This window comes from Pipra filicauda, unplaced genomic scaffold (assembly GCF_003945595.2).
Source record: "Pipra filicauda isolate LSUMZ 115617 unplaced genomic scaffold, ASM394559v2 scaffold251_size2273266_pilon, whole genome shotgun sequence".
NCBI lineage: Eukaryota > Metazoa > Chordata > Aves > Passeriformes > Pipridae > Pipra > Pipra filicauda.
The window spans coordinates 979,070-1,001,343 of NW_024104367.1; the positions used below are offsets into that span (position 1 = coordinate 979,070).

A 22,274-nucleotide genomic window follows, 5' to 3' on the forward strand; every position below is an offset into this window, starting at 1 on the left:
TGCAGGTCAAAATCCACCTGTTGGGTAGACTGAGTCCCCTGGAGCCCCTATTCTTCATCAGCAGATGTCCATCAAAGCCACCGCAGCCCGGCAGCGTTGGGGGTTGTGCAAGGGACACCGATGACGCAGACAGGGCCACGATGGCCTTTGGTCAGGGCTGCTGCTGACCTGAGGAGGAGGTAGGACCAGGTGGTGTGGGGACATCTTCCCATCAGAATGTCACCACTGAGCGGGAACACGCCAAAGAGCAAAGTCCAAGCCTGGTGGAACACAGAGGGTTTGAAGACCAGGGGACAAAATAGTGGTCCTGGGATAAGCAGTGGAAAACACTAAATGCAGGCTGCACTTCTCCCAAAAACAGCCACCCCAGCACAGGCTCAAGTCGTACTTCCGAGGGGAGGTCATGACAGCCCCTCCATGCCCTCCCCAGCAGGGTGCTGCTGCCTGTTTACCCTGAAAGAGGCATTGTTCTGCCCCCACCCCCAAATTTTGCCATTCAGACACGTGCCACAAGTGCTAAATTCACTCAAAATGCTGTGAGAAACCACAAGAAAAGATGAGCAGGTGTTCAGCCACATCAGATATTCGGGATGGAGAGACAAGTGGCAGTGACAGTTGTTGTAAGGGACCACTGGGGTCAGCTTGCCCCCCCCATGCATGTTTTGGGACAAGGATGCTGCTTTGGGATTCATTTCTTTCCAAGGATGCTCTTGGGCAAGGCAGGAATCCTGGAAATGCCCAGTCAGATGCAGAATTGCTTTTTTTCCCCCTGATTCCTCTAGCTGGAAGAAATCCCTGAAGGATGGTGGGGAGGTGGCCCCAGTATTTGGGGTGCCTGACTTCCCTGTGCATCAGGCGCCGGAGCGTGGGGACTGTCCGTCCCCAAATGACCAAGCTTTTCACCCCCCCACCAAAAAACCCTCCAGTGCACACCCTCTGCAGATTTGGGAAGCAGCCAGCCCCAAGCCTGTTATTACTTTTCCCTGTGGAGTTGGCCTCTCTTCCATCTCCCTTTTTTTTTAAGTTTTTTTTCTTTCTTTTCCCTTCAAATCCAAGCCAGGAAAAGCCTCTGAGTCGGCACCAAGCTCCTCATGGCTGCTGAGGAAGGTGGTGGAGGGGATATCTTGAGTCATAAAACCAGGATCTCTCTGCAAGCAATGCCACTGCGTGTTGCCCATGAGTCATCTGCTACCAGGGACAGAGTGGGAGGGCTGTGTTCAGTTGGGGGGGTTCCTTTTCCCCTTCAGTGCTGAAGGTTTGGTGCCTCTCTGAGGTTTTTATGATCTTCTTCTGGTAGCTGGATCTCTCACGGTGCAAGAAGGAGTTAGGTTAGAAAAAGCCATCCATGGAGACTGCAAATTGGAGATGCTTGGGTTCTGCATGTGAGGGGAAAAGCTGAAATTCCAGCTAAGGAGCTGGGAGATGTTGAAGGGATGCCTGGGGCACCTTATGTTTCCTCTGGGGAATTGCCTCACGAGCTCTGGACAGGAGATGCAGCCCCAACACCAGTGGCATCACAGGAATCCTCATGTCAGCACAGGGTCCATGTCCCATTGGGGTTGTGTACCAGCACCAAAGTGGGTGAGAGGCAAAAACAACTCCCAAACAACCTTTACAGGCACTTTCCACACTGTGCTTCAGCCTCTCTTCAAAGAAAAGAGGTGCAAATAAAAGATAAGAAAGGGTCGATCATGTTACCAGGGCCTCTGGTGCATTCCCAGCTTGCACAGTGCTGGGAAGATTGTGCTCTTCTTTTTATCAGTCTGGCTGGCTCGCTGCCTCAGCTTCCCTATTCCTGCCTCTTTCCTGGTCTCCCGAGTGCCTGCTACTTGCAAATCTCCATACCAGCATCATGCTGGCACCTTTCCCTGCTGCCTGAATACTACCAAACTATTTAAATCCAACTGGAGCTATAAAATCAGAAGCTGTACAGCTCTCTTCTGCAAAATCACATGTCAGCCAGCATTTACCACCAAAAAGGAGGAAGATGCATGACCTGGTTTATCTTGCAGGTGTGTTTTGGTGGGCTTCCTCTCCCTCTGCAGTTTTAATCCTCCTTGCTGCTTTGCTCAGAAAACATCACCTGCAGCAAAAGAAACGACGAGAGAAAACAATGACCCCTTGGAGGGAAAACCCCACCATGGTTCCCTGGCAGATGGTGCCGGGCACTGCTCCACTCCTGGTAGCAGATACCCCGCATCCACCACAGTACCCAGCACAGCTTTTCTGGGGCATCCCCCTGTGCTCTGTCCAGCTCTGCACCTGGAGCGGGACGTGCCGGTGGCTGCTGACGCCTCTGCCCCCAGATGCGGCTCCTGCCGGGGGTTTTGTTTCCGTCGCTCTCCTCCCGGATCTTTCCTGTTTCCTTCCGTGCAGATGCGACCGGAGGAAATCTCAGCGACTTGGCTTTCCTCTGGCTGTGTCCCAGCTGCGGTCACAGGCTGGGGACAGCACTGTGGCTCTCTGTGTCCTGGGACCTGTCCTCCGTGGCAGCGATGGCAATGGTGGCAGTGGTGACACTGGTGGCAATGGCAGCAGTGGTGGTGCTGGTGGTGGTGGTGACACTGGTGGGAGTTTGGTGACACTGGTGGCAACGGTGGCAGTAGTAGCAGTTGGTGGCAGTGGTCACTGTGGTGGCAGTCATGCTGGCGCTGGTGGTGGCAATGGTGACTGGTGGTGCTGCTGGTGCTGCTCATGCTAGTGGCAGCAGTGACGCTGGTGGCAGCGGTCACACTGGTGGCAGTAGTGGCGGTGATGGCAGTGGTGGTACTGCTGGTATTGGTGGCAGTGGTGCTGGTGACAGTGGTGGTACTGCTGATACTGATGGCAGTGGTGTCAGTGGTGCTGCTCATGCTGGTGGCATTTGTGGCAGTGGTGGTGCTGCTCATGCTGGTGGCAGTGGTGACAGTAGTGGTGCTGGTGGGCAGTGGTGGTGGTGCTGGTGGTGGTGCTGATCTAGTGTGCAGCCAAGCCTCACAGACCTGCTGCCCGTGGTCACACATACCAGTGACGGCAGTCCTGTGCAGAACTGCTACGTGGTAATAACTGGGACTGCTCAGAAACGTGCATTCAGTTTTCAGGATGGTGGAAGTGCTTATTGCAGAGGTGGGATTGGGAGCAGGGAGAGCAGGACTTGATCAGCCTTAAGGGGAAAAGGCTGGTTGATGTCTTGCTACAGGGGCTGGAACCAGGAGAGAGGTCAAGGAAATGCAATACAGATGGGTGTTTTGTTGTATTTCTCTGAAGGTGAACTTTGAATGGGGGATGTGCTCACTCAGAGACAGCTATATTTATATACGGGTGAGATACATATTCTTTGGGTGAGCAAGAGCCTTTGTTCCGAGTCCCGCTGCTAAAGCCCACGTGGAGCAACAGTTTGGCTCTGCAAAGCTTCCTTTTCCTTTGCTTGGGGAGTTGCTGTGTTTAGAAGAACCTGACTCCAGCAGCTGCATCCCGCTACCCCGTGTACCCGCAGCACAGCCTTCAGGTCTGGCACTTGCTCACTGCTCCAGCCAAGCTCTTCCATTAACTGTGTGAAGAAGACCTGACCTTCGTTTTGCATCTGGTTGCCATGAGGAAGAGCAGCCTCATCCCTGCTGTTGCAGGATCTGTCCCTGGACAGCTGGGACAAGGCCAAGACATGTGTGTAATGGATCTGCCACACTGCAAAGGAGTATTTTGGAGACCCCTGTGATCCCCTCTGATTTGGGGTGTAAGACAAGGAGATGATGGATCAGTGGTCCCCATCTCCAGAGCAGCATCCTTCATTGCTCCCTTGCCACACCAAAGTGTGTTCACTGAATCCTCACAGGGCTCTTGGCTGCTCAGGTTCTTGTGGAAGAAGCAGAAACTTCCACAGTCCTGGTGCAAAAAGAATTATAGAATCACTAAGGTTGAAAACCTGAGATCATTGAGTCCAACCACTAACCCAGCACTGCCAGGTCCACCACTAATTGCCACATCCATGTACCTTTTGATCATCCCAGGTATGGTGATTCCACCACTTCCCTGGGCAGCCTGTTCAAGTGCCTTACCACCCTTTCAGGGAAGAAATTTTTCCTAATATCCAATCTGAACCTTCCCTGGCACAATTTGTGGCTGCTTCTTCTCACCCTGTCGCTTTGTTACTTGGGAGAAGAGACTGACCTCCACCTGGCTACAACCTCCTTTCCTCAGGCTTCCCCCTGATGGGTGTGAGCCTGACAGGCCAGCGCTGCACTGCCAAGCATCCTCATCCAGGGCTTGTTCACTGTGTCCTCACATGCTTCCTCTGGATCCCCCATAGCACTCAAATAAGAAGGATTTATGTATGCTTGGCAGGTTATTAATATTAGCTGAAATTCCCTTTTCCACATTGTTCTGCAGTGCTTAATATGGAGATCAGCGCCTCAGCCTGTAGCGCCGGGGATGATTTGCAATTGAATATCCATTAGGGATTTATGGGCTTCGGGGCTGAATTGCTGAGACGTGCAAGTGCCAAAATACTTGAAACGCTTCCATTGGAGAGAAGAGACCTTGTGGGAAAGGAGCACTGGCTGTTCCCGTACGCAGGCGGTTCCCACTGAACCTCTGTTACTGGCAGCGAGCACACCCAAGCCAGTAAAAAACTGTGTGGGATCCGGAGCGCCGATGGAGCATGAACTGTGTGTTGGATGGGTGGCAGGGAGTGAGCCACTGCTCCTGGTGGACACTGGTGCTCACAGCGGCTCCCAGTCCGACAGGGTTGCTCAACGGGTGGGATTAATCCAGGACACAGTTAAACATGGGCACAGTTCATATTAACGTGTCTCTGCAGCCTCTTAAAACAAGGTATGAGGTTGTTTGGAAGGAGAATTTGCTGTTGTTCCTTGAGCACCTCTGGTGTAGTGTTTCAGATCTGAAGGGGCAGAAGGCAAGATATCATTAAGCAAAGTGGAAGTTGGAAGAGCCAGGAGCCAAAAGCTTTAAAAGGAAAGGCAAAAGATCCTCAAGTCCTTTGTTTGAGAAAGTGGGTTTACAAGGGATGTTCTGGGGCTATACCTGCTTTGCATCAGCTCTTCCCTTTGAGCAGGCACCTGTGGCTGCCCATCCCTCCCACCTCCCATCCCTCTGGAGGGTTTTAACCTCTGTTTTCCTTTAAGTGAAAAAGATGAACCTTGCTGAGGGGTTTGCCAGCAGGTTTTCTTTGGGAAACATCCACTAGCTGGGCGGCTGGTTCTTTTCATGATTGTGCTGGCCCTCAGCTCAGCAGCTGGACGTGTAGTAGCCACATAGCCAAAACTAGCCCAAAATTACCCTCCAGAAATACCATATGGAGTCTTATCCAGCCATGGTGATATCATCTCAGGGGGAAGCAGACCCCACAAACAAAAGTGATGGGTGGGATCATCACTGGAAAAGTGTGGCGAACACCAGGGGAAGAGCAGGTTTCCCAGCCCATCATGCAGGATTGTTGCAAAGTTTGAGCAAAGATTCCAGCTGCTGTGGTCCAGGTGGGGAGGGTCAGCTACCTTGGGAGTTTCGGCATTGTCTGCTCTGAATCACACCTAAAGTGCTGCTAGGAAGCCAGGTCCTGCCTTGCTCCCGTACTTCAGCCAAGTACGGAAGCCAAGCTTTCTGCCTCTATGAGCTGCTGAAATCTGATTTCCTCAATGGGAACTGGAAATTTGCCCCCAGAATGTCCCACTCATCCCCTGCAGCCTAAGTAGGGTTTGAACTTTGCAAGAATATCCCTGCAGGGCTCTGGAGTAGCATTACCCCATTTTTTCTGGGCAAAAAAAAATTAGTCAGGAGTGATGGAACATGGTCGATGGGAAAAGTCCATGATTTTAGCAGCCAGACTGGGCACATTCAGCAGAGCAGCCCTGCTTCCCCTGAATCCTCACCTGGCTTTTTTTCCCCCTTTGCTATTTGACTTTTTCATTCCTGGGTGCCACTGGAGAAGCAGGAGCTGGCGAGCAGGTTGTAAATGCTGCTCAGGCATGGAGGATCCCATTGTCAGCACCCAGGTGCTGTGATGAGCTGGTCAGTGCTCAGCTCACCTCCCTGATCCCACCTGTCTCGTTACATCAGAGTAAAACAATCCAGAGGGAAAGTTTCTGTCTGCTGGGGCATCGTGAGGAGAGGTGAGGGGGTGCCTGCTGGCCTGGCTCGAGTTACTTATGTGCTTATGTTCTATTTTGAGGCTCTGGCCAGGCGACTCTAAGCAGCCTCTGACCAGGGGAAGGAGCAGCTTCAAAACAAGAGTCCGGTGGGTAACAACCTGGGGAGGCCCCGGGTTTCCCTCAGCTCTGAGTGGGGCTGACAGAGCCCTCACCTCCACCCAGGGCCCATCATCTCTTGGATTTTGGCGTTTCCACAGTGGGAATTGATTTATTCTTTTTTTTTTTATTTCCTCCTGTTGCCATCCTTGAAGGCAAAGATGCCACAGGTACAGAGCTAGAGTACTTTATAGGGAGCGATGTGCCGGCAGTGTGGTGATGCAGATGAGCAAGCAGGGAGACACATCCACCACTAAAGCTAGTGAAATCATACACATGTGACTCCCTCCTCTGCCTCCCCTCCCCAAGAAAGCTCATTTGCAGGCGGCTTAGTTCTCCTAAGAGCATTAGAGGTGCATTTGGTAGACATGAGCCGCTCGAGCAGCGCCGGGAGCATGTGGCCGATTAGGGGCAGTGGCAGCTGGTTTCAGGCACAGCAGGCATTTGGGGTGGAAATACTCTGTGCTTTCCAGGGACGCAAAGGTGAGGTCTGGGGGGACAGGGTGGGTGTCAGGGTCGGCTTGCGTGGCTTGGGTGCTTAAATCCTCCAGTGGATGTAGATGTTGGGTGGCACAGGAGAGAGAACAAGCCCTTCCCTGCCATGTGCTTTTCCCTTCTGTCTAACTGTGAGTTACCTCCTCTGGCTTTCCAGTGCTATTTCAGCTCTTCAGATGATATTTCAGTTTTATTTTTAAATACCACCTCACTTTCTAATCTGTGATCTTCTGCGAAGATGAGGATGAACAAACTGGTGAAGGGACTGGAGCACAAGCCCTGTGAGGAGCGGCTGAGGGAGCTGGGGTTGTTTAGCCTGGGGAAGAGGAGGCTCAGGGGAGACCTTCTCACTCTCTACAACTCCCTGAAAGGAGGTTATAGCCAGGTAGGGGGTCCATCTCTTCTCCCAGGCGACCAGCAGTAGGACAAGAGGGCACAGTCTTAAGCTCTGCCAGGGGAGTTTTAGGTTGGATATAGGGAAGAAATTCTTTACAGAGAGAGTGATCAGACATTGGAATGGGCTGCCTAGGGAGGTGGTGGATTCACTATCCCTGAAGGTGTTTAAGAAGAGACTGGATGTGGCACTTAGTGCCATGGTCTAGTTGACAAGGTGGTGTTGGGTCAAAGGCTGGACTTGATGATCTCAGAGATATTTTCCAACCTAATTGATTCTGTGATTCTGCAATCAGTGATACTGGTATGGGTTGTGGTGGGTGATGGTGCCTTCAGAGGTACCCCCACCAAGCAGGGGCTTCCTTGAGGAGCACACTCTCACCACAGTGTTTCCCTTTCCCTCCTCTGCAGCCTCGCTCCCTGCTGGGATTTATGGAGGTGCTGAGGAGCAGCTGTGATCCCCGCAGCCCCCGGCAGTGCACCCTGTGAAACAGTGCCCGGCTGCCCTCACCTCGTCCCGCCCGGCATCCCGACCCTCCGACTCAACCATTCACGGCTCCCGTGCATGGATCGCCCCAGCGAGGCACCGCTGCCGGACGCCGCCGACGCCGCCCCGTAGGCTCCCGGCCCCCCGTGCCACCCCCAAGTACTCCACATACCCCGATGGGGTAACGTGACGGAGGCCACCCTCCCGCCACCACCACCCCCCATATGCAGAGGCCTTTCTAGAGCGCCCGGGAGCGCGCAGCGCTGGAGGCGGCGGCCACTCGCCGTCGCACACACACACCGAGGACACCGACACTACAGCAAAGGGATTTCTTTTTTTTTTTTTAATTATTATTATTATTATTATTATTATTATCATTAATATTATTTTTTTTCCTGCCTGGCTTTTCCCTCCTCCCTGGGGAGGGGGCTTGCGGTGTGTCAGGAAGCCGGCGCGCTCCCACAAGCTGGGATTATTTGCACAACGTCTGTATATTGAGTTCTCGATCCTGTTTTATTTTTATTTTTGAAGCGCTAAGGGGTTGCTGGGGGGGAAGTGGGTTGGGGTTTTTTTGCCCCTCCAAGCCACACTTTTCTGGGGCTTTTCCCCCGCCGCTGTCAGCAGCACCTCACCCTCCCCCTGTCCCACCATGGCCCGGATGAACCGCCCTGCGCCGGTGGAGGTCTGCTACAAAAACATGAGGTTCCTCATCACCCACAACCCCACCAATGCCACACTCAACACTTTCTTGGAGGTAAGGAGGGGAGACTGGAACAGGGGACCGGGGTCCAGCTGCACCTTTTGGGGCTAAAAACTGATGCTGAGATGCAGCCAGGATCAGTCCTGTGTAAATGAGGCAGCGGCACTTCCCCTTTGATACCACGGCCCCTGGTGGCATCCTGAGGCAGTGGGTATAATCACTGCCAGCTTTTTGAGGTGGGATGTTTTGGAGGACCCCAAGCATCATGTTTGGGCACTGTAGAGATGGAGAAAGTTTCTCCATTCCTGTTACATCCCCTGCCAAGTCCACTGGGACATCATGTCATGGGGCTTTGCAGCAATGCATGTAGATGCACACACGCAATCCCCAGCATCTCCCAGCACCTCAGTAATGACTTTTCATCCGAAATATCCCAGTGTATTTCCAATGCCCAGAGTGTGTTGGGTGGTGCTGGAGGGTTTGGTGTTGCATGAGCCAGCAATGGCGTCCTGCCTGGGAACTCAGCATCTGTGTGAGTGCCACTGGCTCAGAGAGCCATGGGAAGGTGGTTGTGGTTTGGGGACAGCTACCCCATACCCTGCACACCGTGGGGACCACACCAGTGGGAAGGGAGAAAAATTCCCCTTTCCTCCGGCTGCTCAGATTTTTGGCTGAGCTGCCGAGCGTGCGGGGGGTTCAGCACGGTCTGGTGAGCTCACACGGGGAACAAAGGGGGTGGATCATGGACAGGGATGATCTCATGGTGCGAGGTCGGTACACCGGCACGTAATCTGGGGGCAATCCTTGTGCCGGGCAAAAAGCCATGCTGGAAACAGCCCAAATCCCACGCCTGAGCCTGCAGTGTGTTGGAGCGATGATGGGATAGCTCAGCAAGGCTGGGAAGGAGGCCCTGAGCCATCTGTGAGATGCTGAGTGTGATCGGCAGGGTGTCCTACGACCCCCCAGCCACCTCCCACCTGCATTTCTGCCATTTCTGCAGCAGGAGTGTGACATCAACAGGCACAAATAATTCCTCCTTCAGGGAACTTGCACTCGTGTTGGGGATGCTTCTTTGCCTGGGGTGTGATGTCTCTGCTGGTGTGGCTGTCAGGACTTAAAAATAAATTGCCCCACTGGCACTCATGACTCCAAGGAGTCATGAAGGTGCTGGTTGAAAATCCTACTGTGGCCGCTTGAGTTTGGTGTCCTGGGATTTCATGTTTCCTTGTGCCTCTCAGGCTGGATGAACCATAGGGGGTTTACTCTAGGGTCCAGAGATGGGGCATGGTATAACTTTAAGGTCTATAGTTGTCTGTGTGGTCATAGCAGGGCTGGGATATGTTGGGGTTAACTGGGGTGCAACTAGCAGGGTTTATTCAGACCTCTCCTTCTCCTTCCCTCCCCAGGACCTGAAGAAATACGGTGCCACCACAGTTGTGCGAGTGTGTGAAGTGACCTATGACAAGACCCCCCTGGAGAAGGATGGCATCACCGTCATGGTGGGTGGGCAGCAGGATGGTGCTTAAATATCTCATCTCTTGAGGCTGCTGAACACCCTGAGAGAGCAAAGCAGCATCACGCTCGCCCAGGAGCAGAGTTTGAAGGCCAGCTGAGCCGAGATGAGGCTGGTGCTTTAAAAAAAGAAGTGCTGCCCACACACCCGAAACTGTGACTCATCTGGCTGAGTCGGCAGCTGCCTTCCCTGCCTGTTGCTCAGGCTCTAAAGCATCCAGGGATGAGAGTGCCTGATCCCACGTGGAAGATGCGCGTGGTTCCCATTACCCGCGGCGTTATCTTATCCTGGGGGGGTGGTGTGAGGGTTCTCTGCTCTCCCAGCAGCAGGCTGGTGCAGCTGCAGGGATGAAAGGGAGCAGGCAGCAGGCTGGGAAAGGCAGAGCAGGCAGCTGCCTGGGCTGCATCTTGGCTGATAAGTAATTGGAGATGATGTCAGGCGTGATTGCCCTGCCAGGGAGTTCAGCTCCAGCTGGAAAGTAAGGCTCTGCTCATTATTTAGGGAAGGGTTTGGAAGTGCCTCATGTCTCCTGGGGTGGTCTGCTCTGTGTAGGTCCTCTTTATATAGCTCTCTCTGCATAATCCATATCCTAGAGAGAGAGCAAGCTATATCCTAGATTCTCAGGGATTATCCTATATCTCTGTAGATACAGATTCTGCAGATACAGATGTCTCTAGGTATAGATGCACTATCTCTATAGAAGATATCTTATAAAGATAGCTGTATCCTACTTACAGAATTCATATGGTGGAGATCATATCTGCTCACTTACACGCCAAATTTTCTGCCTTTTACCCCATTTCTAACTGGAGTCCTCCAGTCTGAGTTTCTATATCTAGGATATATGTACCTCTATACATCTCTTACACAGAGATATATCTGTATCTAGGATATGTTTTATACAGGGAGTTAGAGAAACTATATAAGATACTGTATAGAAACTAAATAGCTTGTATATCAAAGTTTCTATAACCATATAGAAACCATATAAGGCAAATCATATAGAGAGATATCTATATCCTAGCTATCTATAGCCAGATGTATCTATGTAGCTACAGATATATCTCTATATTTAACTATATCACTTATATCTGTATACATATTTGAGATATGTATATCTTGGCATATACATTTTTGGTGTATATATATAATTTTTTTATATATATGTATCTTGGTATATGTATTTGACACATATATATATCTATATCTATATATATTGGAACACAAGAATTATGAGGACAGTTGAGGGAGCAGAGGGTGTTTAGCCTGGAGAAAAGGAGGCTCAGGGGAAACCTTCTCACTCTCTACAACACCCTGAAAGGACGTTGTTGCTGGGTGGGGTCCTGTCTCTTCTCCCAGGTAACAAGCAATAGGAGAAGAGGAAATGGCCTTCAGTTGCACCAGGGGAGGTTTAAATTGGATATTATGAAAAATTTCTTCACTGAAGGGCTTGTCAACCACTGGAACAGGCTGCCCAGGCAAGTGGTGGAATCACCATCCCTGGAGGGATTTAAGAGACGTAGATGTGGCACTTAGGGACATGGTTTAGGGGTGGACTTGGCAGTGCTGGATTAATGGTTGGAACTGATGATCTCAGAGGGCTTTTCCAACCTTAATGATTCTGTGATTCTATATTTAGACTATGCCTATATATCCCATCCCTTTCTTCAGGGAAGAGAGCACAAGCCAGCTGAGGCCTGACTGCTGTAGCATGCCTGTTTGCCAGCACCCACAGCCACAGTCACCCCACATGTACAGGGATCCTGTCCCAGGCACACTCACTGAGTGGTTGGATGCTTCCTGTGCTTGTAGCTCCTCCATGTGCCACAGGGAATCCCAAGCAGCTTCTAAAGCTGGTGGCAGTCACCAAGTCATGCTGGAATGATGGAGCGGGTCCAGAGGAGGCCACAAAAATGACCAGAGAGCAGGAGCACCTCTGCTATGGAGACAGGCTGAGAGAGCTGGGAGTGTTCAACCTGGAGGTGAGAAGGCTCCAGGGAGACCTTAGAGCACCTTCCAGTGCCTAAAGGGGCTGCAAGAAAGCTGGAGAGGGACTTTTGACATGGAGACTGAGTGACAGGACAAGGGAGAACAGCTTTGAACTGACAGAGGACAGGTTTAGATAGACATAAGGAAGAAAGTTTTTGTCATGAGGGTGATGAGGCACTGGCACAGGCTGTCCAGAGAAATGATGGATGCTCCATTCCTGGAAGCGTTCAAGACCAGGTTGAATGGAACTTTGAGCAACCTGGTCTAAGTGGAAGGTGTTCCTGCCCATGGCAGGAGGTTGGACTAGGTGATATTTGGAGGTCTCTTCCAACACAACCCCATTCCATCACACCACAATGATTTTGTGGTGTGGTGCGTCCTCCCCAGTGCAAGCCTGGTGACCTGCACTCGTGACTGAAGTGGTGCTTTGCTGGCACTGTGGGGAGGAGGTGGCCTTGCAGGACAGGCACAGGCTGTGCAGGGTGGGCTGGCTCAAGCATTACAATACCCTGAAGCCCAGCATGCTCCTCTCCTAGCAAATCCCAGCAGAAATCACATTAGCTGTTCAAATAACGAAATGAAGCAGCTTATTTTGCCATCTCACACCAAGGATGACTCCAGCACAACAACTCAGTGACTTACTCCTGAAAAACTAGGATTAGGGCCCCTGGCCTCCCACCCTTCAGGGCTCACCAGGCCCTCCAGGAGATGCTGCCTTGCCTGTCCCTCTCCCGCTGCTGCATAGCAGTGGCCATGCTCCTTCTGCCAGATCTTATTTTGGGGGCAAAAATCCCCGTTTTGGAACACTTGGTTCTATCCACTTCTTCACCAAACTCGAATTTTGAGCCCCTGCAGGTTGAGGATGAAGCTCGGAAGAAGATGGGCTTTTTTTTTTTTTTTTGTCCCTTAAAAACCTTTCCTGAAGGTTTATGTTTAAATGGCCTCATTTGGAGGGGTCTGTCTCCCTGTCACTGTTTCTAGGGCTGTGTTAGGGGGTTCCCAGACCATTCTTTCGGCACTTGGGTGTTCCCCTTCCCATCCATGTGTTTCAGGAAGCTGAATTTTGGCACTACATCAGGCTCTGAGATTTCAGCCATCTCCAAGCTGCCTTTGCTCAAATTCCCTACGTGTCTTTGCGCTCCCAAGTGCTGGAATTAGATGGGAACTGGCGGGGGGGGGTAGGCACGCGGCCCCAAAGCTCAGTGAGGTCACCTGAATAGGGAGGGTGCAGGGTGTGGCCATCCTGGTCTGCAGAGGCAGGGGGGTCGTGGGGACCGTGTTGTAGATCCTGTGGGTGCTCCCAAAAACTGAACGTGTCCATAGGAGATGGGAAGACCCCAGACCTGGACTTGCATGGCTTCAAACCCTGAGCTGATGCAGCCAGGGAGTTCCTGTGTGCTGGATGGTGCCACAGAGCCCCACAGAGCTGCACTGTGAGCCCAGTTCCTGACACAGTCATCCAAGGGCCCAAACACTGTTAACCTGAGTAAAAAACAGCCCCTGAGAGTATTGACAGTGTTTCTCTCTTCCCCTGACCTTGCAGGATTGGCCCTTCGATGATGGAGCACCTCCTCCCAGCAAGATAGTAGAAGACTGGCTCAACTTGCTGAAGACCAAGTTCTGCGAGGACCCCGGGTGCTGCGTGGCCGTGCACTGTGTGGCTGGGCTAGGGCGGTGAGTCCGAGCTGAACATCCCTCCTGCCACCCCACTCGTGCAGAGAGAAGAGGGAAAACCATGCCTGCCCTCCTCCTTCCCTTCCCCAGTCCCCCTTTGAGCAGAGTTTTGTGAAACCTCACTGAAACCATGCTTGTGCTGCTCCTTCTCTTCCCCAGTCCCCCTCTGAACAGGGTTTTGTGAAACCTGAGTGGGAATAGGTGTTGGAATACAGGGCGGGATCTGAGCTGCCTGAGCTTCTCCTTGGAGTTTAAATGATGTGATGTCAGTGTGGCCGAGGAGTGACCATCATCTTTGCTTTTCAGTGCTCCTGTCCTTGTTGCACTGGCCTTGATCGAGAGCGGGATGAAGTATGAAGATGCCATCCAGTTCATCCGACAGTAAGTCCGGTGGTGTTTCATTGCTGGGAGAGAAAACAGCCCCTCTGTGAGGGAACAGAGAGATCTGATGTGTCCCAGGGGTTTTTTTTGGGGTTTTGTTTTTCTCTCCTTTTGGGGGAAGAAAAGGGAGGTGTTTGCATTCAGCACTCTGTACCTTTGGATCAGGGCTGCAGGAGGCTGTGGCAGCAGCTGGGAGCCTCCCTGGGGGGCTTTTGGCAGTCACCACTTCTGCCCCACGTGTTTCCTCCCCAGCTCTCCATGAGAGTCTCTCCATTGTCCTGAGACTTCCAGGGCGGATGAGAGAGAAAAGCTGCTGGAGGCAGTGCCTGTTCTCCATCCTTGAAGGATGCACGTGTCCTCATCCTCCAAAATCCCTTCCTGCTCCAGGCAGGGCGAGTTCAGCACCCTGACAGGGGTGGTTTGGGATGGGGAGGTCTCCTGCCACCCCACTGACCCTTCTCTGTCCCCGCAGGAAGCGCAGAGGAGCCATCAACAGCAAGCAGCTTACGTACTTGGAAAAATACCGACCAAAGCAGAGACTCCGATTTAAGGACCCTCACAACCACAAGAACAAATGCTGCATCATGTAACCTCAATGACCTCTTGCCAAAACCCGTGCACACAGACACCCGGGCACTCGCACACATCCCACCCCGTCACCCCCTCGCCCAGCCCTGCACTCCCCCTGCCACCACCAGGGCTGGGGTGGGGGACACGGAGCATCATCAGTGTGTTCCAGCACCCACAGCACAGCCCCAGAAAAGGCTGTTCTCTCCAGCTGCAGCCCCGAGGAAGGAAGGCAGCTCTGCCCATTGACTCTTGGCATTAGTAGGCAATGAGCTCGTGCGACAGTTCTTCATCACCTTCCTCCTCCTCCCTCTCACCTCCCCGTTGCACTGAGAGGGGCGGGTGAAGGGTGCTTGGTTTGGGGTGATGCAGGCAGGGCTGTGCCAGCTTAGAAGGGATGGGGGAGCCGGAGGGCCAGAGCACCCCTGGAAAAACTCTTTCCCACCTCTTCCTATAAATAAGGGCTGCAGCAGCAGGGAGGGAGGTGGGGATGGCGCGGTGGCCTCGGGGGGAGGTGGTGATGGCAGGGAGAGGTGACAGGGGCTCTTAGCTCAGTGCTGGCCTTGTGATCATGGGAAGGGCTGAACTAAGACCCCCAGCACTGTTCCCTTTCTCCTGGCTCCTCTGCCACTTCACCATCATCCTGTTGCCTCAATGCCAGCTGGGATGCTGCAGATGGGGCTCACTGGGGGTTTGCTGCAGTGAAGGCAGAGCCACTGGGGACCTTGGGGACATGTCAGGGCTTCGAAGCACCAGCTTTGCCAGGATCAGTGTAGGGTCAGCACTGAATCCCCCAAAGTGTTGGATGCTCTTACTTATAGCTTCCAAATTCAATGCACAGGGCAGTGGGTTCTCTGCTGTCATGTCCCCATCCCTGAGTCATGGCACAAATGCCAGTTCTGGGAGCAATGCACTGAGGACACAGTGTGCATCTCAGGGCACATCCATGTCCTCCACCACTGCATTTGCTGGCCAAGGGGCTGGGCTGCATCCTTCCTAGGGGATTTTGGGTGTGCCTGGCAAGAGCACATCACCAAATTTTGCACCTGCCTTTTCCATATCTGTAACGAGGCACCTGACACCCTGAAACCCCCCGGTGTGTGCCCTGGTGGGGTGGACTCAGAGCTGCCCCTTAGCCGGGACATTCAACATCTCTCAACTTTCTGCCTTTGAACGCTTGCAGCAGCTGGAGCAGTGAGCACACAGGGGGTGTGGTGGGGTTTTTTTCGTTTTAACAAGGATGAAAAGAAATTTGCTAATTAAAGGAAAAAAAGAACTCTAAAAAATACCCTGTTTGTCTTCCGCACGTCCTCTGACCCTTCTTTCTCCCATCACTGCCCAGTGGAGCCCAGGAGGTGACCCATGGTTCCCTAGACTGATCCCCAGCACCAGGTCCCAGCTGGCTGCCATCTGCTGTCACCAGGGCACACGTGTGCCCCAATGGAAGCTCCAGGTATCCTTTGGACTTGCTGCTGCTCACCCTCAACTGCAAAGGATCCCAGTTGTTGGGGCAAGGAGGGCTGGTCATCCACCTTGTGTGGTTTTAGGCTGCCCAGCTTGTAATGCCTTCAGTGTCCTGTGTTGGGTGTCTCCAAAGGTTTGTGTGCCTTCTGAAATGTAGATATCCAGAGACATTTGCTTCAGAGGGTTCATCCCTTGGGATAGGTGGTGAGGAAGGCTGGGGAGACACCTTCAGTACCTGCAGAAGGGCAGGGGATAGCTTTGTACCATGATGTGGGTGGGCAGAGAAGGTGTTCGTAGCAGTTTCCAGCACCACTTCTGTCCTGATGGGAGCCAGCCCCCCTGCACATCAGGGATGGCCATCCCATGGGATAGGCTGTGGTGCCAAGTGAGGTGGGGATCCTCCACACGTGGCTCTGGAGTTGTCATGTCACACACCTTGGGCCTGTCCAAGCTTCCACATTGTAGGACAGCCCTTAGTCCCTTGAGTTTTCTCCTGCCTTGTCCCAGGCTGTTGGTTCCCATGACTCGTGGAGAAGGCAGCAATGGTTGAAGAGTGTGTGTTTGTTGGGAAAAGTGAGAAATTGGGCTGATGAAAAGGCCTGACCCTGTATTGGAGCACCCTGCTGGGCCATTCCCTTCAAGCCTGAGTCTGTCCTGCTGCTAAAACAGGTGCTGCTTCATCCCCAGGGACGTACGTAGGAGGTAGCTTGGCATTACAACAGGGACAGCCCCTATCTCTCCTAGCCAGGAAACCTCGCAATCCCATGTCCTTCCTTGTGGGAACCATTGCTTTCTAGGCTTGGAGATGGAGTTTTCCTCACCCATGCCTGTGGGAGCATCACATGGAACATTTCCAAGTGGTCCAGCCACAATACCTTTGAGTGGAGTCAGGCTGGGGACAGAAGGGCTTGAATTCAGCCTCCTTTGGCCACTCCTGAGCAAGAGTTCACTCAGACCTCAGCTTGATGGGCTGGTTTGGGGCAAACACAAGGAGGACAGACTTGGCTTTATGTAGCATCAACCCAATCACCTTAAAAATAGAGAGCTTCGAGCAGTCCTTGACCTAGTACAATCCATGTGGCCAAACCCTGAGCACCTCTGGCTGGCAGAGTGGCATCTTGATACTCCTCAGTCTATGAGTCACAGCAAAAAAAAACCCAAATCATGCTGCTTTAATTGTCCTCACTTTTTTCTTTTTTTCTTTTTTTTTTTTCATGGGTATCTTCCCCCTTCCATCCTGCAATGCGCTGTCACCTCCCCGTGTGCTGCTCCATGAACAGGACACCTTGGCAGCCCAGGAGCTGCTGTCCTTGCCTGGAGGGCTGAATCCAAGGTTTCTCTGGGTTGGACTGCAAAATATTGGGGATTTTTTTTACATGGACTTGGGCTCCTTCCTCTGAGGTACCAACTCCTCAATGTTTTGGCCTAGAGTGAGTTACGAAAGGGAAAATTAGGGGGTCTTCAAAGGGGGATTTGGGTTAGAAATCTCAAAGAAGAACCTAAGACAAAAGTCTTGCGTCAGTTGGGCAAGAGGGAAGGTTGAAGCTCAGTAGACACAGCAACAGAGTGTGGCTAAGCAGCCAAGGGCTCATGGCTTGGTCTTAGGGTCTCTCCTTGTATGTTAATCCTTGTTTCACCTTAGATGCCAAGGTGTTGAAAGGAGAGCCTTAAAAATCTGATGTGTTTGCCAACTCTCTTATTGCTGCTTGTTTCCATTGTGTCCTGGCAGATGTCACAGGGAACAGACACCCCACGGCTTTGGCTACAAACCAGCCACCTCATCCTGCCCTTCTCTGCAGAAGCAAAGGCTCATACTGGGTTTTATACCTCCTTACACCTATCCACCCCCTCACCCCCTCCATGGAAAGCGCCTGTCCTTCCATAATTTACAGGAACAGGGCTCCAGACTGGTAGCTAGAGCTATGGAGACCCAAGGGATGGCAAAGCAGAGATGGCCTAACCATCAAAACAAGAGATTTAGGGCTTTACCCAGCAACCAGTCATGGCTGAACCTTGTGTGGGGAAATAAATCTGAGCAGGGCAGGGATTCCTAGTTGTGTCCTCTCACACGTGTGCTCTTACGTGTCCCTTCTGTTCTTCATTTTCCAGTAGCAATGGAGCACATGGAGGAGGTGGTGGTGGTAAGAGAGGCAAGGTGGCTGTCACAAATGTCCAGCTCTGTATTTAAGAAAGTTCTGTTGACATGTATTTGAAGACTTTGCATTTGTAAATTCATGGTATGAGTCTTGCAGTCAGGCTGACACTGTAGTGCTTGGGCTGGGAGCTTCAGAGGAGGAGGTTTATGAGGAACAGATTTCCCAAGAAAGCAGAGTCTTCCTCTATCCACAATAGAACGAGTCCTTTTCTTTTTTTATTTTTTTTTCATTGGATTTCTTTGGTTTTTATTAGTCCCAGTGGGAAAGCACACAGGGAGATTCGTGACTTCCATGCAGTTTCCAAGGTCTTACATCTTAGTTGCTTCCAGCGCGCTGGGTAGGTGCAGTTTGACGGGTGGGTTTGGATGGGATATTGTCTGGTGGGAGAAAAATGTAGCTGGTTTCTTAGCAGTGGGGGGATCCTGGGCTGGCTGTGGTCCTGCTCACAGGCTCTAGCAGACATTCCCGGGAAGGGGGGCGTTCCACTGAGCTGCTCGGCTTCCCTTCAGACGATGATCTCCCAATGAACTCTCCCCTTCCCTGCTGTTCCTTTCTGTGCAACAAAGAGCTGCATATTTTCCTTTTTAACCCCCTGGGCAATCATAGTAGTATGTAGATTAAGCCCAGATGACTTTTTTTTTTTGTTGGTTTTGTTGGTTTTTTTTGGTCTGAGCCATAGCTAAATTATTATACCCAATGCTTTTTGTATCAGACGGCATCACTTTGAATATGCAGATGAGGTATAGGATCTTGACACTTTATAACCTTTTTAAAAAGAAACCTGTCTGTTTACTTAATGTCTTGTGTAAAAAGGAAAAAAAAAACAATGTATGCCTTCAGTAATCACTTTTTTGTTGTTGTTGTTTTTTGAGTTTTATGAAATTACAGTGGTTACACTCCAGCAGCGAAATAAAAAGCGTTCACTGTTTTGTACATCCCTGTGTGCCTGGTGCTGCTGATGGGAGTTGTCAGGAGGTTGGAGGCAAAGGCAGAGTGAGACTCTGGCCAAGGGTGAAAGTGCATGGGGGAATTGTTCAGGCTGGAGAAGAGAAGGCTCCAGGAAGACCTTAGAGCACCTTCCAGTAACTAAAGAGGCTACAAGAGGGCTGGAGAAAGACTTTTGCAAGGGCCTGAAGTGACAGGACAAGGGAGAATGTCTTCAAACTGACAGAGAGTAGGTTTAGATTAGATATTAGGAAGAAATATCCTGTGAGGGTGGTAAGGCCCTGGCACAGGTTCCCCAGAGCAGCTGTGGATACCCCATCCCTGGAAGTGTTCAAGGCCAGTTGTAATGCCAAGTGTTCAAGACAGGACTTGGAGCAACCCAGTCTAGTGGAAGAGGTCCCTGCCCATGGCAGGGGGTTTGGAACGAGATGATCTTGAAGGTCGCTTCCAACCCAAACCATTCTGTGATTCTATATCCAGTAGAGCATGGCCCAACCTTGTTTGGACCTGGGAGTACACCCAGAGGAGACTACTCATACTCTACCCCATCTGGTCAGTGCTTCACCACTGGCACAGACCACCTGTCAGACATGAAAACAGGCTTTGCACATAAAATCAATTGGGTTTTTAACTCTTCCCCCCATGACTAAGGAAGGCAAAGACCAGAGTCTCCATGGTGGCTGAGGAGACAGATCCTACATGAACAGGCTAGTAAGCAAGGAAAGCTGACACGAATCGTGTGATTTCCCAAGTCATTACACAGAGTCGGGTGGGAGAAGGGGGAGGAAACTCCCCATGTGCTGCTGAAGGCTCAGGAAGGCTTTTAAGCCAGATGCCAGCTTGGAAGAGGGTAGACTTGAAGCGGGTGGTGTGGCCAGAGCTGTCCTTGGATTCTCCCAGCAATTCCCAAGTGCTAGGCAAGGCAGATCTTTATCTCCTCACAGGCTTTGAACCACACAGCTGCAAGGGGCACTGCCTCTGCCGTTGTGCAAGAAGCAGCTGGGCCTTCAATCAGCCTAATTGCTGCCTCACCTCTCCACCAGGAGGGCCGGGGGGACTGCTGAACGCTGCGTGTGCTCTGGAGAAACACCCACCTGCACTCCTGCCTGTACACGCTGTCTCCTACCTCCTGCATTCCTCCTTGCTCTCCGTCACTGAACAACGTGCACCCCTGTGCAGGCCAAATCCCAGCTCTCCATGTTAGGCTGCTGCCACTCTATGCACAGATTCCTGCCCTCCCTAAGAAAGTCCATAAAGTTAGGGGTTTACTGAAAGGTCTAAGTTGGCCACTCAGGGACCTGTCCAGAGAAGCTGTGGATGCCCCACCCCTGGAAGTGCTCAAGACCAGGTTGGACAGGGTTTTGAGCAACCTGGTCTGGTGGAAGGTGTCCCTGCCCATGCCAGGAGGTTGGAACAAGATGATCTTTAAGGTCCCTTCCATCCCAAACCAGTCTATGATCCTATTCTATGATTCTATGATCTCTTCCCAACTGGTGTCATGGTGCCTTAACCCATTCTCAGTTGATGATGTTGGTACCTGCAAGCCCCATCACAGCCCCATATTGCAATGCCTTCAGTCCTGCAAACACTAACATCAGTGAGATCCCTCCTGCTCTAGGTGGGTGTCCCCCGATTGGTCTCATCCCTGACTCCCTTTCCAGTCATCAGAGATCAAGAGACAACACTCCTGAGAATTGATTCAGGAGGGACTGATCTCATCCTGGCACGGACACTTCTTCCAGAGCTCCAGGACCACAGAGGGACCCCAGACCTCTTAGCTCACACAGAGACATCCACACTGGAGACATCCAAAGCCTTGGGAGATGACCCATGGCTCACAGCCCACTCTGTCCATGTTATTAACCTACCTCAGCATTCCAGCTCTCCACAGAGGCATGGAAGCAGAGGTTGCAAGGTCTCAATAAAGCCTCAACCAGCCATAGTCCAGGCTCATGAGACTGCATAAAAAAATGCTTTCTGAGGGTCGCCTTGCTCCTTGTTTGCTATGTGCTGAACCATGGTGAAGCCTTTTCCTGCTTATTTTGGACTGCTGCTGGCTGTCATAGCCAGCTCTGGCTCTCCTGCTGTGTCACAGCACAGCTCTCATCACTGCTCCCAACAACCTGCTTGGGATCAGCCCTCTGCCAACACCTCCACCTGAGGACATCCTGCTGCCTGAAGGGTCTTCCGGCTTCCCTCTAGGCCCAGGGAGTCTTGCACCATCACCTGTGCAGGGGTGAAGGTCTCACCTCCCCCCAGGATCTGGGGGACCCTGTGGGTCTGGGCACGAGGCACAGGAAGGTGGGAGGTTCTGCCCTGCTTCTTGATGAGGTATCTGGAAACTCCCATGCACTCGGGCTGGGAGGGAAATTAAAATGTTTGCAACAAATATAGCTGAAAAGTCAAGCGGGGCATTAGGCACCGCTCGGCAAAGGCACAGGAACGCCGATCGCCGGGGGTGGGTTTTGCCCTGGGAGCTTTCCCTGCGAACAGAACGAGGAGGGGAAGGACTCTGCCCTGATTCACGGGACCATCTCCACGGTTCAGAAAGGGCGTCCTGCAGATTCCCTGCTCCATGCCATGACCACAGCAAGGAGCAGTGCTGCCCTGCCTGAGCCACTGGCCGGGCAGCACCTCCGGGCAGAATCTGTTTAGGCCGGGGAGAGCAAACATTTGAGTGGCAGGAGGGGAAGAGGCTTGCAGGGAGCCTGGAAAGGGCTGAGTCACTCGCTGTCGGCGTCAGCAACTGAGGAGAAAGCGTGACTGCCAAACAGCCACCTGGAGCTTCGTCAGCTCATCCTTAAAAAAAATAAAAAAAAATAAAAAAAAAAAAAAAAAGGAAAAGACTCAACTGACAGCTTCTCCCGCATCCCACTGGAGAGCTGCATGTGCCGCACGCAGCCGGGGAGTTCCCCGCAAAAGCAGTGGCTGTGGAAAATGCCCTTCCCTGGCTGCAGGTGCCGGTTTCTGTTGCAACATCTGCCTTGGGGCTCGCAGAGCAGAGGAGGCTGCGCAGCTCTCCCACAGCAGCCGGGCAGCCTCCAGGGACGTGTCACGGCCAAGCCGGGGCTCGGTCCAAGGACCGGGGGCGGTAGATGATTAGAGACCTGACGGCTCGGCGCTGAGAGAAGCACGACGCAAAAGCTGCCCCCGCCTCGCAGAGATAACTGCGGCTGACTTCAGCCAGGCACTGACTCACCTAAGCCGGGGCATCTCGTCTGGATATCAGGTGGAGACAGGGAGAAGCAATGCATTTAAATGAGCTTTGATC

The 22,274-nt window shown here is 52.2% G+C and overlaps 1 protein-coding gene across 3 annotated transcripts in view; it reads left to right on the plus strand.

Annotated features, from left to right (window-relative positions):
* PTP4A3 (protein tyrosine phosphatase 4A3) overlaps positions 1-16,525 on the plus strand; it is a 40,839-nt gene extending 24,314 nt beyond the window's left edge. The window contains exons 2-7 of one of the 3 annotated variants that reach the window (XR_005563793.1): positions 7,539-8,368; positions 9,721-9,813; positions 13,360-13,490; positions 13,797-13,871; positions 14,344-14,922; positions 14,953-16,525. Coding sequence is in view for 2 of the 3 variants with exons in the window: in XM_027713046.2 (XP_027568847.1) it covers positions 8,264-8,368; positions 9,721-9,813; positions 13,360-13,490; positions 13,797-13,871; positions 14,344-14,461 (522 nt within the window). In the remaining variant the exon portion in view is untranslated. Of the gene's footprint in view, positions 1-6,648; positions 6,723-7,538; positions 8,369-9,720; positions 9,814-13,359; positions 13,491-13,796; positions 13,872-14,343 lie in introns of those variants that run through there. The other 2 variants (XM_039382032.1, XM_027713046.2) reach the window with 2 other exon arrangements.
* Positions 16,526-22,274: the final 5,749 nt, after the last annotated feature.